General features: G+C 34.5%; 1 protein-coding gene across 2 annotated transcripts in view; it reads left to right on the forward strand.

Annotated features, from left to right (window-relative positions):
• The window catches only part of DPYD (dihydropyrimidine dehydrogenase), an 810,282-nt gene that overhangs the window by 331,951 nt on the left and 458,723 nt on the right, over positions 1-19,608 (forward strand). For both annotated transcript variants that reach the window (XM_060139525.1, XM_060139524.1), the window contains exons 9-10: positions 7,089-7,196; positions 8,920-9,089. In XM_060139525.1, the coding sequence (XP_059995508.1) occupies positions 7,089-7,196; positions 8,920-9,089 (278 nt within the window). The remainder of the gene's footprint in view (positions 1-7,088; positions 7,197-8,919; positions 9,090-19,608) is intronic.

The raw sequence follows: 19,608 nt of genomic DNA on the forward strand, positions 1-19,608 counted from the left end.
ATTGAGAAAAGAATCACAATAGGGCATCATTGATCTGTTCTCTTTCTAATCCATATATAGATCTTAGAATGATAACCCTTACAGCACTGTTTTCCCTTGGAAGTAAATCCTTTGAGTCATATAAGTGATCTTTAAGTGACAGATGAAGAACTTTATAATCCATTGTGAAATTGTGGAATGCTTAGGCCCTTGAAAAGAATATTTTATTTCCATATTGTAATCTCAACTGTTTGGGCTTGATATCGAAATAGTTTACTTTTTCTAGTAAGTATATAAACACATATATCCATAATACATGTATTTATGAGTTATACCTACATTTACATATCTATGTACAGCCATTTAAATATCTTCTTATGATTAATGCAGTATCTTCTGTTTGTGAAAGTGTATACTATGAATCTTTTATAATGTGAGTCTTTATTTTCCATAGTTTTTATATTTTACCCAAGACAGTAATAATGATTTACATTTGAATGTTTTTTAGATTTACCAGAGTGCTTTTATGTGTACTTTTCCACCTCATTTCAGAGCAACCCTGTACATAAGTCAGAGATATCTTCGTTCCAGTCAAGGCAGTTAGCTCGATTTACTGTGGTAATCATTTTGCAATATATACAAATACTGAATCTTTATGTTGTACACCTGAAACTAATATATGTCAATTATAGCTTAATAAAACATAATTAGATAAAATAAAGGAATTTGACAGCCACAGTATTAAAAGTAATTTTACCCAAGTACAGCTAGAAAGGGGATATAATGAGACTAGAACCCAGTTCTCCAGACTCCTAGGTCAATGGTCTCTGAGGCAGGATGTTAACTAACTGCTGCAATTTGAATGATGCCTTAACCAATAGAAGGTCTTAACCTTGCTATTTCCTGGTCTTGAAGCACGTATGGTTTGCGTCCATTGTAGTCTGTAGAATGAATGAGGTTAGAGGAATACCCTTGTCTTACCACAGCCTTTCATTCCAACAAATCTGTCCAACACTGACCGCTTAAATGTGCAACAGTGTGAATTGTGTATATGATGGATTAGATGAACATTTACTTTATGTCTATCCGAATGTGTCCTTCCATTATATCAAACAAAGGCTTTTAGGGAGAGAATGCAAATAAAAGGAAACGTTTATTTCACATCTATGCAAAGAGCTTTACATATATTGTTTTCATTTTACTCTCCTAACAATCCTATGATGAGGCTGCTGTTGCCCAGAAAGAATAATTTACTTGCCCAAGGTCAATGGCTAGTAAGAGCTAGAATGAGAATTTTAACACAGAAAGTCTGACTTAGAGCTTTCACTCTTATTCAGTACGCTGTATTTACAAGTGATAGAAATAAGTCAGTTGGCATTAAGATATTTTTAAAAGATTTAATAAACAAAAATAAAGAAAAACAATGGTTACACAGGGACATTTCTTACAAAGACACAACTGCATAGCTGTGGTAGATAGCCTCGTGTCCCTTAGTGAGGGTTTGTTTAATGAATCCATGTTTAATCTTCACATGTTAATATTCTTCCTCATGCAGCACCATTCCCCAAACCAGGCTTAGCAATGAGGATTGAGATCACACAACGTGCTTTCTTCTTTGAGAAGACAGCAAAATCTCAGACACAAAAGTACTTGGAAAAGTGAAAAACTTAGGACATTTGCCATCAACTACATTTTGCTGTGCTCAGCCAGTAAACTTGAGAGTAGGACATAATCAGGGGGATTTTATATGTCTACTAAAATCTTCTTATTGAAAAAGCACTCGTGTGAAATAATGACAGTATACCTGCAGAGAGAGTTCAGAATACTAGAACATTGCCCATTTCCGTAAGCCAGGAACCTGAGGCAGTCTCACAACGTTCTCTACTGTCTTCTCCACTTCTGTGGGATGTGTGAGGCTGTCTCCCGTGACATGTCTGTCTGATCACCATCTTCCGCATGACGGCTTAGCTGTCATTCAAGTGAATGCCTTCAAGAATGAGAGGCGTCACACAAATTGTTGCTCAATTCAATTAACACTGAATGAGTTGACCCAGTAAAGTAACACATGCAGACATTATAAAATCTGAGAAATTCTTAAACACGTCCTACAATAGCTATGAAGACTGAGCCTTAGAAACTTATTCCTCATCTATTACTTACTAGATGATAACACAAAACAGAATATTTAATATCTTGTTAATGTTAATTGAAGTTGTGCAGAACTTAATATGAGTACAAAGAATTTACTAAATACACTGCTGTTGTATATTCTGTGGTTGTTTCAGAGGGAGGTGCTTTGGAAACAAAGCAAAGGTACAGATTTCAAAGAATATCAAATATTGAAAAATAACCAGCAGATACCCAAGGGGAATGCAGTTAAGAAGGAAGACATTTTAGAGAGGAATTGTGCTAGAGAAAAGAATCGCAAAACAAAGATGCAGCCCAGAGAAGCAGCCAGTCTTTTCTCTACCACTAGATTGGAACATTCTGTGTTGTATGCGTATCCATAGCCTTACAGTGAAACTTAATACTTATACATTGAATGATTACTTTAGACATCACTTGTTATGTAGCAACACATTATAACAGGGCTTAATTATAACCTTATACATGGCAAAGGCAGCATTTTGAAGTTAAAGCATTCACTCTACAGCCAGACCATCCAGGTTAGAAATTGGCCTTCAGCAAAGTTACTTAATCTTTATGTGCCTCAGTTTCCTCATATCTAAAATGCAGATAATAATGCGAGTTGTCTTTTAGAGTTGTTTTGAGAATTATATGAGTTAGTATATAAAAATCACCTACCTATATGTCAGGCACTTAAAACAGTGCCTATAAGTAATCAATACATGTTAAGTTAGATTTTCTGTAGTATAAAGCAACATTTTATTTCTTTCTTTTCTTTTTGGAGAACTTGAAAATGATAATCTTTCAGTACGTCTTAAGAAGGTGTTCGTTTGTATACCTTTGTGTAAATGCATGATGAAACACCAAAAACTTCAGTAACTATTCTAGGGGAACAAAGAAACTATCTGGCCTCCTTGAAAGACAAAGAACACTATACGTATATTACCCTGAGCTGTTTTGTTTGTCAAATCTTTGTCAATTCCTCTTTATTCATAAACCTCCTTCTTCCCACTGAAAGGTGAATTAAAAAGTCATTTCAGTGTCATTTTGAAATCATCCTGGTATAGACACATACCTTATTTATTAATATGCCACCTACTCTCAGGGAAATCTTCCTTTGATAGATGGGTATTTGCAAGTTTCATTATCTTTCATATTTCACTTAAGGTTGCTTCATTTTTCTTCTTTTGTAGCACTTTGTTTAAATTTGCTAAGGTTTTAATACCTTACTTTGATTTAAGATTTATTCTTCCTTGCCACGACATGTGGAATTTGAAATAAAAATTATAAACTACAGAATAATAAACCTATCTTAATATTAATAGATAGTGTTTATTGAGCATTAACTATGTGCCAGGTCCCAATGCTTTATATATATATATATATATATATATATATATATATATATATATATATGGATAGATAAATAGATAGACACATCTATGAGAGAAGAGAAATATAATTATTATCTCTGTTTTAGAAATGCAGAGGTAGAAGATCAGAGCAATTAATTAATTGTTTCAGGGCTCTCTAGAAAGATAAAGCGTTTAAGAGATATATAAAATAGATAAATAGATAGATAGATAGACAGATAGATAGATAGATTGAGTGGTATGATTTATTTCAAGGAATTGGCTTATGCAATTGCGAGAGCTGTCAAATCTAAAATCTATAGGCCAGGCCAGCAGACAGACAGAATTTGTTCTTTAAGGAAACCTCAATTTTTTCTTAAGACCTTTGGATTGATTGGATGAAGCTTATCCAGATTATTGAGGTAATCTCCTTTACTTAAAATCAACTGATTATAGATATTAACCACATCTATAAAGTGCCTTCACAGTAATACCTGGATTAGTGTTTGATTGGCTAATTTGATGTGTGTACTTAGCTATGTACACATAAAACTAACCGTCGTAGGAACTTACAGAAGATCACAATCAGATAAATGGGAGAGGTAGAACTCACACCAAACTCTGTCTGATGACAAAGACCCTGTTCCTAATTACCCAGCAGCATCATAGTTAGCAGAGAATAGGGTACTTCTGCCAGCTGGGCTGGACTGCCAAAGAGTTTGTGAGCAGAGCTTCAGATACATGGTCCTAATAGATGATCTGCCACCCAGGTAGGGGAGAAGCGCTCCGTGGACACTGGGAATCTAAAAGTGAGCATGACTTGAGGTGTGGCTAAATAGGCTGCAGAGATAACCCAATCATAATCATCCCATCCAGTTACTGGCTCATTTTTCCTGTCCTCAAGCCAGTATCTATAGGTCAGAACATTTAGCTGGTGCCCTCTTAAACATTTACAGGGAGAATCTGACCCAGTAAATGTTAAATTCATTATAGTGATAAATGCAGAGTGGGGTGAAAGCACAGGAAACTCAGTTGTCCTTGTCAGTGTATGATTCAAGTGAAATAATGAAATTTAAATTTTACCGAAGCTTTTTTCTTGCAGGAGAGAAAACATCATCTCTATGGGTCAAGTGGTGTGTTTAATACGAATGCCTTGCATTTCTTTATATAACAGTTATTTTAGCAGTGGGTCTATAGAAAATAAGCACAGATGTAAATCTCCCTTTTACCTTAACCATGGCAAGTAATGAAAAGGCTCAGATTAGGGATTAGTAAAGGAAGGATCTTAGACTTCATTCCCAGAAACTGTAGAATTCTTATCCACCACTTATATTCTCTGTGCTTTGTTTTTGATCTGTCTTAAAGGTTTTTGCTTATCACATCACCTTGAAATTGCAAAACCCTTCACATTGTTTTCCTTGTTGTGTTTTTTTAACAGGAAAATGGGAAAATGAAGTACCATAGAACATATGCAGTCTCTATAGTATAGTAATATCAAAGGGGAGACAGGTCCTTATTATTTAAAAATATATATTTTATATATATATATAAAATGACACATGTTGGTTTGACTAATCAAATGTAGCTTAAACTACAATCATCTTTTAACAGCTTTCAAGAAAAATTGTTTTGTCATTAGAATCTTCAAGTACATATTCAGCTATATTTATATAACTGTAACCACCCCATCTCAGCCCTTTGAAAAGAATTACATTAATATATATAACCACACATTTATGTAATAGTTTCCATGTTACAAATAGACTAAGGGATATTCCTCCGTGTCAGAAAATGAAGAAATAAAATTATCCCCATTTTGTTTATAGAGAAGCCAGAGCAAAGACCAGTCAAATGACTTGCCTAACTTTCTTAGATTATAATTTTTAAAAAATGGTCTTAAAATAACCTAAAAACAAAGGGCAAATCTTTTGGGGGGGGGAGGAAATGAAAGAGGTGCTAGACAGGAAAGAAAAATGTTTGATTTAATTTGAAGGGACAGCAGTGGTTTATTGCTGGCTATGCACTCAATCCACCAGCACCTTCAGTTTTCAGGTCAGATACAGTATCAACCTTATCGCACACAACAAACTCATCTCCTGGGCCATGCTTTTTACTCTGTGTGTCTACCAGCAGCTACCATTGGCTTTCATTTAACTATGAAATAAACTACTACTTCTCTGGAATGGCCTATCGGTAGACTGAGATTTGGATAGTAAATAACATTAAACTATAAATTTCCCCCTTATGGAACTGAGATGAAAAGCTTTCCTGTAGTGGGGTGAAAGCTATCAGATTTGCTTCATTTGTAGTTTGAAAACATTTTAACCAACTATTCATATTCTTTTCAAAATGTTGGCAATTATTTCCTAACTAGTTGATACATGCATGTTATAGAACATATGGAAAATAAGGAAATAATTTTTAAAAACCCAGAATATCCACAATCCCACCACCAGAAATGATTACTGTTCAGATTATATAGTTTATATATTTTTATAAAACTTAAATCATACTATACACAGTGTTTTATGTCCTGCTAGTTTATTTAACACTGTATTTTGACCACAATCTGTTACCACATTTTTCAAATGTTTGTTTTAATGGCTGCATTTTGTTCTGTCATTTTTTCATCTCTTAAAGTAAAACTGGATTATTCATTCTGTTGGCATTTTGATATTCCTCCACCCTTTCTGTTTCTCGCTTATCTTTTTTTTGCACTGACCATTTTTGTACATCAAACCTTTATTTGCATGTCTTAGTATTTTCTTATGATAGATTCAAAACTGTTTTTTAGAATTAGGCACCAGTTTCTACCAAATTTCTACCAAAAGAGCATAACAAATCTCATCTTTAACCTTGCCAAACCCTTTACTTTTTAGTAGAGGAGAAATCATATCTCATTGTTTTAACTTGCAGTTCTTAAATTACTAGGGGATTTAAGATTTTTGGTGCTTATAAACTATGTTTTTTGTTATCCCAATTTTTGTTACCCTTTGTTTATGCTTCTATTGAAAAGTTAATATGTTCCTCATTAAAACTGAGAAATGTCTTTATGTAGAAAAGACATTTTATTTGTTAAAATATTCTTCTAGCTAATCACTTGGCATTTAATTTGTTTATAATATTTTTGAAGTGTAAAACTAGCTGAATTTTTGTGGTAAAACACTTTTTTTTCCTTCGAAATTTTTTAGTCTCCCCCCACCCCCTTAGAAAGACCTTCCATATTCAGGAACTAGATAAACATATATCCATATTTTCTTTTAGGTTTTGTGATGAATTTTTTATATTTATCACTTTAATATACCAGAAATTTACTTTTATTTATGACATGAGGAAAGAATATAACCTGATTTTCCCCTTAACACTGTATGTGAGTATCCATGTTTCTGTATATGTACATGTGCACATGAATGTGTGATTTATGATGTATTCTTAGTTATGTATTAAAGGTATACTCTGAGGTCTGTTACATTGTGTTATGTACATTCTTTTATGTTAATTTGCTTATAGATTTTTTTTCCTCTAAGAACCACATTATCTTAATGATTACAGCTTTCTACTTTCTTTCTAATAGTCAGTAGAAAAAGTCACTCCTCCTTCTAATGACATTTTATAAATTTTTTTACTTAGGTTTGCCAGAACCCAAAAAGGATCACATCTTCCAAGGCCTGACACAGGACCAGGGGTTTTATACATCCAAAGACTTTCTGCCACTTGTAGCCAAAAGCAGTAAAGCAGGTATCACATACTGTCTTCTGTTCCTAATGTTACCTATGTTGTTATGTGTATTATGAATATATATTAAGTCCAGGCTCAGTAGGAAATTGTCCAGATCTCCAGTTCATCCTTTTATAACACCAATGCAAAATGAAAAAAAAAAAAAAAATCTGACATTACTATTAGCCAGAATCATCTATTTGTCCAACCTCCCAATCAAATATCATCATAAGGATTTTTCACTGTGTTGTATACAAGTCTAAACTGCATTATGAAAAGTTGCTTCAAAATAAGAGTGTCCTTAACAAACATCAGAACATGTTCTTAAAAGAAAAGGCAGGAACTTCACTTTGGGAACTGTTTTATTTTTTTGTTTAAAATAGGACAAGTGATCATGTCTTCCATGATTTGTATCCACACCAGCAGAAAGATTCAGTCTCTTCTTGAACCACAGTTTTATGAAATTAAAACAAACCACTTTGATGGATACCCTAATACCTAGTCTCTGTGTGAAATCACTTCACACACCAAAGGAAGAACAACTGGAAGCTATGCCTGTCCTCTGCTTTGACTGGGCTAGAGTCATCATCTTAGTGTTAAAGAAGCTATAATATATTCCCTAAAACCCGATAGTCAAACTCCTTTAAATATATATTTTTAAAGAATTCTGAACTTCAGATATTCTAACATCAGTTACATATGGAAAAGATAAGAATCTACATTTATTCTCCTAAAATTGAAAAAGATTAGAAACTTTCTCTCTTAGATCAATCTGTAGAACTTTACAGCTAAAGTTGTGTAACATCTTCATCCTCTTCCTTCCAAGAGAACACGATGCTTGCTAGGGAAGATCATTGTACACATAGCATGTATTTGAGAATTACAAAAGGCTAATTATGTAATCCCAAATACAAACTCTTTCAAGCAAAATGATTATGCTATCTGTGGTGCCATTTCAAAAATTATAGTAATTTATCTTGTCAACAGTTTTATTTAATCCAATAATACAGCGCTACCTAATACATAACGAACACCTGCATTTTACTTTTTAAAGAATCTTCATGTGGACATCAAATATTCATATAAATGCTGTTGAGAAATGTTCACTTGGAGAGTCATATTTCTTTTATTGCTCAGTTTTACAAACAAAACCAGGAGAAAAGCAGTAAAAGGGAGAAAGTTTTATTTTAACTATTTCAAGAAAATAGTTCTCAGAAATTCTTCAGTTACATAAAGGGAACGTATTCAGCATGTTAATTTTCAAAATTTACTAAATATACTATACAGCAGGGCTATATGTTAGAAATCTTATAAGATGATTTCTAAATAAAAGGTTTTAATGAAATATTGCAAATTATTAACTCAGATCACAAGGATCACTTTTTTTCTTCTAACAAACAAATTTAATGACAATAAGTTAAAAATACATATCACAACTTTGACAGAGTTTAAACTGATTGATTCCAGTTTATTATGACCCAAACTCTTCAAAATGTGTTACAGCTATCCTTCTAGAAGGAAAAAAAGAAGTTAAAGGTATTGACTATGAAATTACATGTATGAGCATATTTTTAAAGTGGGAATAAAACTGTCTTTCAATGAAGCAGAATAATTTGATAGTGACACTCCATCCTCGAAAACTGCAAGATGCAATTTTACACTGCTTTGAGTACAAGTATCTTTTGAGCTGTCATGCAGAAATGGTTTCTCTACTTGAAAATGGGGTTTTCCTTTCATCATTCAGGAATGTGTGCCTGTCACTCTCCATTGCCATCGATACGGGGAGCCGTGATTGTACTCGGAGCTGGAGACACAGCTTTCGACTGTGCAACATCTGCTTTACGTTGTGGAGCCCGCCGAGTGTTCATCGTCTTCAGAAAAGGCTTTGTTCATATAAGAGCTGTCCCTGAGGAGGTAAAATGGAACCATCAGAAAATATGGAGTTGTCATGCAACAAATTTTAGAAGATGTAAAACTGTTAATATGCAGTCTCCTAGTTTAAATCATTAGAATGTTCCTCAGATTGTGAGATGCACATTTAAAAATTTCTGGGTTACCCATAGTTGCTTTTTCTAGTACAGACATTCAAAGTAAAAGAAAATTATTTTATGATACTGATTTGGATACAATGAGAAATTTATCTTTGTCAATACACAAGTGCTTCTTGTGTATTGTATTCTCAGGGTTAATATCTTTGAAAGGTACTGTATTTAACTAGTAACAGTGGAATGTGCTAAGTCTTGCATATCCAAATACTAGATACTCTTCACAAAATATATGGATATTAATTAGGAGAATGTGGTAATTAGAGACATTAGGAATTTTCCATAAGTCACATTTACAAGCTGCATTCAAAGATATCTATATCTATCTCTATCTCTAGCTATATATAGATATAGATATATATAATACTTATAGCTAATTCATTCTGCTATGAAGGCAGTAGAATGAAGAGATTTCCATTTATTTCTTAAAAGAGCTCTAATGTAAGCATTACTTAGAATTAATAATTAGTTAACTTACTAAAAATGACAGATTTAAAATCATTTCATTCTAACAGGTGACTGGTGACTAATCTTGGGTGAAACATCAGCTGGGTACATGTACCACAGACTTCTCAAATTTTAACGTTAAGGAAGATAATGCCTTATAAAGGGTATTAGTTCTGAGAACAAGAACCAAATGTATTTATAGAAAGATAAATTACTCATTTTATCCAAATCAGTATTATGAATTTGATTTGCTTTAGAATGCCTGAACATATTTGGAGTCTCTATTCTAGGAAAGAATTATAACTGTAGTCAATAGGTAATTTGTCACATATAGACTAACCACATTACAGATCAATCTCACTAAAATATCAGAGTCACCACTGGTTCATGACTGAGTTAAAAATGTCAACTTTATTCTCCAGGTTTTTCTCCATCCACTCTACGCTTTCAGACTTTTCCAAAATCCAAGGTGGAGATAGTCTTGTCATCATAGGAGCTTTTTTCTGGAGCACCATTTTATTTTACTTATTCTTTATTTATTTAATTTATTTTTTAAAACATCTTTATTGGAGTATAATTGCTTTACAATGGTGTGTTAGTTTCTGCTTTATAACAAAGTGAATCAGTTATACATATACATATGTCCCCATATCTCTTCCCTCTTGCGTCTCCCTCCCTCCCACCCTCCCTATCCCACCCCTCTAGGTGGTCACAAAGCAACAAGCTGATCTCCCTGTGCTATGCGGCTGCTTCCCACTAGCTATCGATTTTACATTTGGTGGTGTATATATGTCTATGCCACTCTCTCACTTTATCCCAGCTTACCCTTCCCCCTCCCTGTGTCCTCAAGTCCATCCTCTAGTAGGTCTGCATCTTTATTCCCGTCTTGCCCCTAGGTTCTTCTGACCATTTTCTTTTTTTTTTAGATTCCATATATATGTGTTAGCATACGGTATTTGTTTTTCTCTTTCTGACTTACTTCACTCTGTATGACAGTCTCTAGGTCCATCCACCTCACTACAAATAACTCAGTTTCGTTCCTTTTTATGGCTGAGTAATATTCCATTGTATATATGTGCCATATCTTCTTTATCCATTCATCTGTTGATGGACACTTAGGTTGCTTCCATGTCCTGGCTATTGTAAATAGAGCTGCAATGAACATTTTGGTACATGACTCTTTGTGAATTATGGTTTTCTCAGGGTATATGCCCAGTAGTGGGATTGCTGGGTCGTATGGTATTTCTATTTTTAGTTTTTTAAGGAACCTCCATACTGTTCTCCATAGTGGCTGTATCAATTTCCATTCCCACCAACAGTGCAAGAGAGATCCCTTTTCTCCACACCCTCTCTGGAGCACCATTTTAGGCATCAGTTAGTACAAACTTATCATGGTACAAATAAAAGGAAAACAGCTGTACTGGAGTAAAGTGACTTGCCTAAGATAAAAAAACAGAAGCTAATTTGATTCATCTTTGTATCCTCATGCATAGCATAGGACCTCAGCAAAGAATAAGTGCTTGAGCAATATGTTTTGAACTAAATGTTTTAAATCTTATTTTTCTAAATCTAAAGTCAGAGAAGTTTTCATTATGAAAGGCTGCATCTTGAAAGTTGGAAGGAAAGACACCCCTGAATGGCAGTGTCAGTTTACTTCATGCTTTATATTATAGCCATCATCCATTGGCAAGGGTCACTAGAAATGAGTAGTGGCTATTTCTTCTGCATAAGTAGAACACACATAGACACACAAAACGAGACCAGATAATTAATTACTTGAGAAGGTAGAAGTTTTGTTTGCTTGTTTGTTTGTTTAATCAACCTACATTTATTGAGCATCCACTGTGTATCAAGCACTGCTTTAGGCAATTGGAATAGAGCAGTGAACACGTCAGATAGAAATTCTTGCCCTCATGGAGCTCATACCTGGTAAGGAAAGACACTGAACCAAACAAATAAATTGTCACATAAATGTATGTTGAACAGTGGTTAATGAAATGGAGAAAATAGTTGAAATAGGAGTAAACAAAGTGTGAATTTGGGGAGAGGCTATGGTGGAAGAGGAGACAGGACTTGCCATTTTATTTTATTTATTTATTTATTTATTTATTTTGCGGTGCACAGGCCTCTCACTGTTGTGGCCTCTCCCGTTGCGGAGCACAGGCTCTGGACGCGCAGGCTCAGTGGCCATGGCTCACGGGCCCAGCCGCTCTGCGGCTTGTGGGATCTTCCCAGACCGGGGCACGAACCCACGTCCCCTGCATCGGCAGGCGGACTCTCAACCACTGCGCCACCAGGGAAGCCCAGGACTTGCCATTTTAAATGGGGTGGCCCAGGAATGCCTCTCTAATATGATGACTTTGGGGAGAGAGATGAAAACATTGAGGGAATGTAGACATTTGGGAGAAAAAGGTTCCATGTCAAGCTAAATGCATTCACCCTTGACTGAGGAAGGCTCTTGGACTTCTAGGAATAGAAAAAAAAAAGTCAGCGTAACTGGAACAGAGTATGAGAGGATAGTATGTGGCGGTATGTGGTGAGGTCTTGTAAGTGTTCATAAGGTCTTTAGTTTTTACTGAGTGAAAGAGGAAACAACTGAACTGTTTTGAGCAGACAAACATCAAGATCTGAGTTAAATTTTAAAAGGACTGCTCTACTGATAATTGACTAAGGGGATTGGGTCAGAAGCAGGGAGGCTATTCAGGGGCTGATTGTTAAAGCGGCTGGATTGTAGGAAGGAAAGGATCAGAGTCCAGGCATGGCTCAATCAGAAGGCCAAAGCTTGGTGGGATGAAGTGTGTTTATCAAAGTATTGGGAGGAAGCAATGGGTTGGCGGGATAACTTGTCGTATGCCTGCAGTTGAGCTTAGTGGAACTCAAGCGGATCTGGGGCTTAATTAAAACTAGAAGAACAAATGTTTGGATGTTTATTATTAGCTTACAAGAAACTAAAATGTTTACATGGTCTTAAAACTACTGAGCTGTGAGCTCTATGAGAACGGTGCCATGATCATCACTTTTTTCTTCCCCTGCCTAGCACAATGGATTCCACATAAAAAGTGTTCAACAAATAATTGTGAAATGAATGTTTTCTGGAGAGAATAAGCATCCAGGGCTTCTAGCATTAAAAAGGCTCATAGTTTCCAAGTTAGATAAATGTAACTACTTGATTTGGTATACATCAAAGAGGCCCAAGACATGGTAGTGCTAACACTTATGAAACTGGTAAGTCAATATCTTCTACTTCAAGATACAGGTTTTGAAAGAATGTTCTCAGACAAATTTTCAACCTATACGAAGAATTTAATATCAAACCCAATTTCTTGGTATTTCTTCTATTCCTACTATGTTTTCTACCCCCAGTACACACAAACTGCAGTCACACTGGTTTCTTTGAAGTCAATGAAGATTGATACTTAGAGTTTTTCTCAAATATGTATATTGTTTATTGGGCTTTGGCTCTTTGATGGAATTTGGAAATAACATAATTTGTCTGTTGGTAAAAGACCTCTCTGTGAGGCATGCCAGCATGTATATATCCAAAGCTGTGGTCTAATTCTCAAATGATTTTTGAAGGGGGAGGCAAATACAGAACAATATAAAGTTTTCCCATCATTTAGTGGCAAATATGAATTATTACATAGGCCAGTTAGACTTAACAAGGAATTGTTACATGGTTAGTAACAAAGAACCATATAATTAGATCCAGAAATGTTTTAATCTACTAAGTTAGGAGGCACTACTAATAGATTCTGCAGTGACAAGCGCATCCCATTTCTCTAATGCAGTGGTTTTCTTACTTCAGTGTGCATCAAAATCGCCTGGAGGGCTTGTTCAACACAACTTGCTGGGCCCTAGTCCCAATTTCTGATTTAGTAGCTGTGGGATGGGCCTGAGAATTTGCATTTTTAACAAGTTCACTGGTGATGCTGAGGCTGCTGATCCACTGCTCTAGTGTATCATCAATGTAGTTTCCAGCTGTCTAATTAGAGCCATAAGCAGTGTGCTGTTTGGGGGCACTTTCCATCTTAGTTAAGAAAGCATTAATGCTACAGGATATAAGGTTTGATGAAATGAAGATATGGAGGCATCATCAGCATATTGATGTAATTCTGATTCCAAATGTCTTTCAGTCTCCCTTGTGGCCTCACACACATGCTAAATAGGATGCTACTGACAAACTAGCACTGCTCAGCCATGGGTCCTTAGGGAAACCAGCCAATCATTCAGCACTGTCCTCTAAGAAGATGAGGGAAAATCTGTTAATAATTCCCTCCAGAACTTTCTGCAAGCTTAAATAGGTGAGATTAAATTTCACAGGATAACAGAATCCCCAAAAATGCTGGTATTAAAAGTTGTTGACAGATCAGATAGAACTGCAAGAATGCTTTAGGCAGTTGGGAATCCCTAGAAGGAGGCATGAAGGTCAGGACTCAATAGACCCTCTTGAGTTGATAAATTTAAAGGATAAGGTTAGGGAAGGACTTTGTAGTTCTTATTAATTATTACTGAGAAGAATATGATACAAAATTATTTTAATAGCATAGTCCCACACACAGAGAACATACCAAGAATCTATTGTTCACATAGTCAATTTCCCAATGGCAGCAAAACATGACAGGTCTTTAATTTTGCTATATTTTAAATGGGCTCTCTATTTTACTCCCTAGCACCCCTTGGCTTCCCCCCTGTTTATCTGCCAAAATGATAACTGATTTAACTTTGATAATGCCTGTTTCTATGTATTTTAGCTATTCAGAAGGTCAACTATTTTGGTAATGCTACTTTATTATTTTTAATAATAAAATAACAGAACCAGATTGCCTGGTCTGTTAGTCAAAAATTTCTTCAACTGTTACTACAACTCTGAAATAACACATCTTAGTGTGAAAAAATGTACCTTTTAATTGAATCCTTCTGGTACCACACAGCATGCCCCATAATAGATCATTCATGTGGCATGATCCGTAGGTCTCCCCTCAGATATTTTTAATATCAAATGATCATGTTAAAGCTACATCCGTAGATACTTTCATCATCTAAATACGGCTAGCTAAACATGCATTTTCCTACCAGTAGCTAATGTTTTCTAGTTTTTTAGTTATGAGAGATATGACCGTGGGACTATTTTTAGAAAATAAACTTTATAAGCTGGCAAATTTAATTTTACTTAGTAAGCAGCTCTTCAATATTTGTCACCTGCACATCATTTCGGTTGACGTTCTCCATGGAAGGTGATCAAAGACCTGTTAGCATGGTTGGATATATGAAGGTACCTGCAAACAAACACAAACACACAATTGTCCCCAGGAACACAAAGTTAATTAATGGTAGTTAATGACTCCCTTGGTACTGAGATATTAAGTATGCCTTTAATAATTTATGATGATGTGGGAATGACATTCCAAGGATCTGTATGTGTTTACATTTTGAAAAGCCTGAAATTTCAGTGTAGTATGAGAGGTAGAATGGAACAGTCAAAAAGGAATTAACTAAAAGTTGAAGTACTTGGTTCTAGGTTATATATTCTAGTCTGATGTGCCCATCTGTAAAATAAGTGTTATAACTATGCTTCTCAGAGTTTCTTCTATTTCCCCAAGTTCTGTATTTTGAACATTTAGAGAAAGATCTGTGAATGATATGGAATCTGGACAGGAAGGCTTTATCTCTCCATGGAATGAGAGCAACTCTGTACTGAAAATTTTAGCAATATCTATAAATATTACACTTGAAACGAGTTGCAGTTAATGTTTCCTCAGTCAGTTGGTGAGGTAAAGTCTGCTGCACTCAAGACATGGGTATCAAAGAAGCTGACAGGTGTGGTTGTCAGAATTCTGCACTACATGTGATAATTCAGATGGTGAGTGGAAAAAAAGGACTGTAAATAGGCCAGGAGCCAACAAATCCTGTGCCCATTCAAGATTATATATTCTAAATGCTTAATTATTTTCAAAAATCCCAAGGGGGTGGCTGCATTGTGTTGACTTAGGAATATCTGTAGAGCTAAAAACGATGTACCTTTTTTTACCAACTTTCCAATGTACATATATATACTATATATATGAAAAATATATATATACACACAGATTCATTAACAGTGAACATTTTAAACTGGTATCAAGTCACTATCAAATCTTATTAAATAATGATATTTTGTTATTACTCTATTAAACTTTATGTTGCTATTACTCTGTTAACTTTTATGTGAAATTTAGAAGCGCCTCTCTCATTAATAATATTCATCTCAGCTTTCCAATATCTTCTTTTCTTTTATATAAATTGAAAATATTAAAAATTAATTTGTATAATTTTTTAAACACATGTTCAACATGCACACAATTTAAAAGATAAAAATAAATGAAAACCACGCATGGATTAATGCAAAAACCAAAAAAAATTGTCATTCTTTTTAAAGTGATTTTTTTTCTCTTAAGAGGTGAGCTCATCCTTCAAGGTCTGCTCTAAATGTCATTTTCTCTTTGAAGGCTTCCTTAATCCCATTCTAATTAGCCTCTCCCTCCTGTGAGACCTTATAGCTCTTTATGCTTCCTATATTAGAGCACTTACCGCATAGGGTAGTTATTACTTTATGCTCATCCCACAAATTAAAGTACAGTCTCCTTCAAATGGATTGGCTCATTCAACTTGGGTCTGACTGAAAGTATAGAATAGTGCTTGATCCAAGACAACAGATCAATGAAGCACGTTGAATAAAATATTTTAGGGACATTGAAAACCTTATAGGAAGACTTTAAATGAATATGAAATGTTCAAAGTATATAATTTATATTTATGTATATACATATACCTCAAAATTACTTCTGATAGCTTTTAAATAAGTAGTTATTTTTATTTAATTATTTATATTTTAATTTAATTTTTTTAATGTATTATATTACAATATCAACCTAGTATTAAAAGTAGATTGAAAAATGTTAATTGTTCCTGGTCTTCAGTCTCTTAAAAAATAGCTGAGAATTTTTTAAAAAAAAAGGAAAAAAAAGAAATTCAACCCATCAGTGTATGAAATCAATGGAAAAATGAATAAAAAGTTGTAGAATCAGAGAGGATTAGTGAGTTGCATAAAACAGAGGATCCCGATTTGTACAGAATTTATATGAAGAGGCATTTCAAGATGGAAGAAGGTACTGCAAAGGCACCAAAGTTATGCAGAAGGTAATTGTGTGAGATACTCCAACATTAGCCTGGAATGCTTGACTGTAGCAAAATCTAAGATGAGGAACAAGAAGAGCTATAGTCAGATTTAAGAAAATGTTGTCAATCATAAGTGAGTAATGTTTAAAAATACCCTCTTCTTGTTAGAAAAGATGTATTTTATGATACCTGTGCAAAGGCATTTTAAGCCTATAAATTATGTAGGCATTGCATTTCTGGTTTGTGCAGCTCAATCATGACACAATATAGTTAAGGGGCAACTATATCAAATGTGTAGTACAACTCTCATGTGAAGAAATGTTTCCTTCTGTTCAAGATTCTTCCATTTTAAAAGCTTAAAATTAAAAGAAGCCAAATGCTTGTAACACCATAGGAGGTACTAAAAGAAGGAAACTCAACTTGTGGTTTCAGCAAACTCTTTCGCCCAAGAAAAGAATAATTGAAGAATTAGCTTGTAGGTTCCAGAGAGTGGTAAGCATATCAAAATTGCTCTGCATTCCACCATAGACTGTGAGTATGTATAAACCAAAAAGTACAAAATACATTAGGAAGTATTTAGTAAATTAAATATGAGATCAAGAGTGGATTGTCAGAGTTTACTGACTTAATCTTCCTTCGTCTCCTTGGTAACCAAAATAACCAGAAGATTGGATTGTGAAATCAAACTCACATGAATTAGAGATATAACTTGTATCAAGCTTTATAAATAATTTCAAGGATATAAGTAAACATGAAGTGTGGGGTAAACAAGAGGAGGTGCAAGACCGTTAGTACAGTTCTCCAGGTCCCATCCTGCTGCATCAGGGTGTGCTTTTGTTCAGAATAATGTAGGGTCTCTAAGTAACGTTTGTAGCTCCATCACTTACACAAAAAGAAGCTGTTTTAACTATAAAGCATCTCCAGTTTATACTCAGATAGTTACATAGTTTATTTGACTCTTTAGAGAGAACCTTGCTGTATAAATCCATATTTCCCAGGTTTTGTTTACCATAGCAATCCTAGACTAGCAGGTATATCTTGCCAAAAGCTTTACGCAGATAAGGTCTCTCCCACTTGCAAATGCTGGTAGTTTGTTTTCCATTAGCATGTTTACAAGGGGATTTAACCAGGTCACTTTTCTTTCTTTCTTGAGATTAACTTTCTTACCATCCTACATCTTCCCTTACCAAAGGAAGATAATCTATTCCATACCAGGATTTCTCAGTAACTAATTCCTACTCATCCTTCAAGATTACTTTATGCTGTATCTTTTCCAGGCTGACCTTTCTTGACCTGCACAACTGCTGTGTAAAATGCCCTTTTATCTGTCATTAGAACAGAAGGTGTTTATATGTTATCACACAATATAATTGCAGATTTGTCTGCCTCTATGAGATTTTTGAAAGTAGGGATTATTTTATTAACTGCAGCACCTGGCACCATTTTTGTACATAATAAGTACTTAATAAATATATGGTAAATTTATAAATTAATTGGACTCATTATGTAGTATGAATAAATTTAACAGCAATGAAATAAAAGATAATATTGTCCAGGATTATCACTGGCCAAAGCAGACTACCAGACAGTTTTGATTTGAAATACCATCTCTGAGGTCCTCATGTTCATACAGAACTGATAAATTGTTAAATGTCTAGCTATTAGAGGATAATCTTTACAAAGAATATTGTTTCTTCATATCGTTTCTCAAACTTTGGCAACTAGAGTTTAATGTATGCTAGTTTTGAATTCTGCTAATTATGGTTTATAACCTATGCTTACTTTGCCTATATGCAATCTAAAAATGAGTTGACATCATGCTTTTAATTATAGTAAATTAAGTTGTTTCATAATTTCCACAGTATGATGCCTGTAATATTAATCAGACCAAATCATCATATTACATAAAGTTAATCATTAAAATGATGATCATTATTGCATGTTATAGCACTCTATTTTTATTTCACTCTGCATCAACCACATATTATCCCTGAATATGGAGGTAAAAATCAAAGCTAAGAAGTGTTTTTTTTTTTCACTTTCCTCATACAGTATGAAAAGAAAGTAACAATTTGATTTACTGAACCTCAAAAATGGAACCTTATAGATGCTTTTGTCTTTTATTCCCTTGAGTAATTATTGGTGGAGAAAAAGACAAGAGATATTTGTATGTTTGCTTGATATACCAGTTGTTCCTCATGAGAACAGGCTCCATCAAACAAGAAATAAATATGTGTGCCATGAACAGGAATGTCCATATACCAAACTCTGAGCTGCTGATTATTAATGATCATTAACAAACATTAGGTATTAAAAGGCACTAACACTGACATCTGTGAACTAATTAGCCCAGAAGGCTGATTAATTTGAACAATAAAATATTAAGACCCACTGCATGAGGTTAGACCACTGGTCACTTTGGTCCGTCATTTTCATATGGCAGTGTAACTGACAACTGAGGAGAAGTACCATTTGCTTTCTGATTTCAAACTCACAACATAGGATGCTCTGGTCAGGTAGCATGTCTTTTGCATGCTCTGTGTTCCTTGCTTTGGGATGGATGTTTAGTAGCTGTTGACTCCACATACTACTAATTGGTTTTCCTTTTGTTAGCTTGAATGTCCTCTGGGTTTTCATATTAGTCATTCATTTTGGTAAACAAAATGTTATTCAGTGTCTACTGTGTGCCAGTTATTTTGATAGATACTGATACGGCTGAAATTCACTTGATAACCTTCCATGTGGCATATCAGCTGGAGTATATCCTGATTTGCCAGGCATCTGTC

The sequence above is a fragment of the Lagenorhynchus albirostris genome, chromosome 2, assembly GCF_949774975.1.
Source record: "Lagenorhynchus albirostris chromosome 2, mLagAlb1.1, whole genome shotgun sequence".
Taxonomy (NCBI): domain Eukaryota; kingdom Metazoa; phylum Chordata; class Mammalia; order Artiodactyla; family Delphinidae; genus Lagenorhynchus; species Lagenorhynchus albirostris.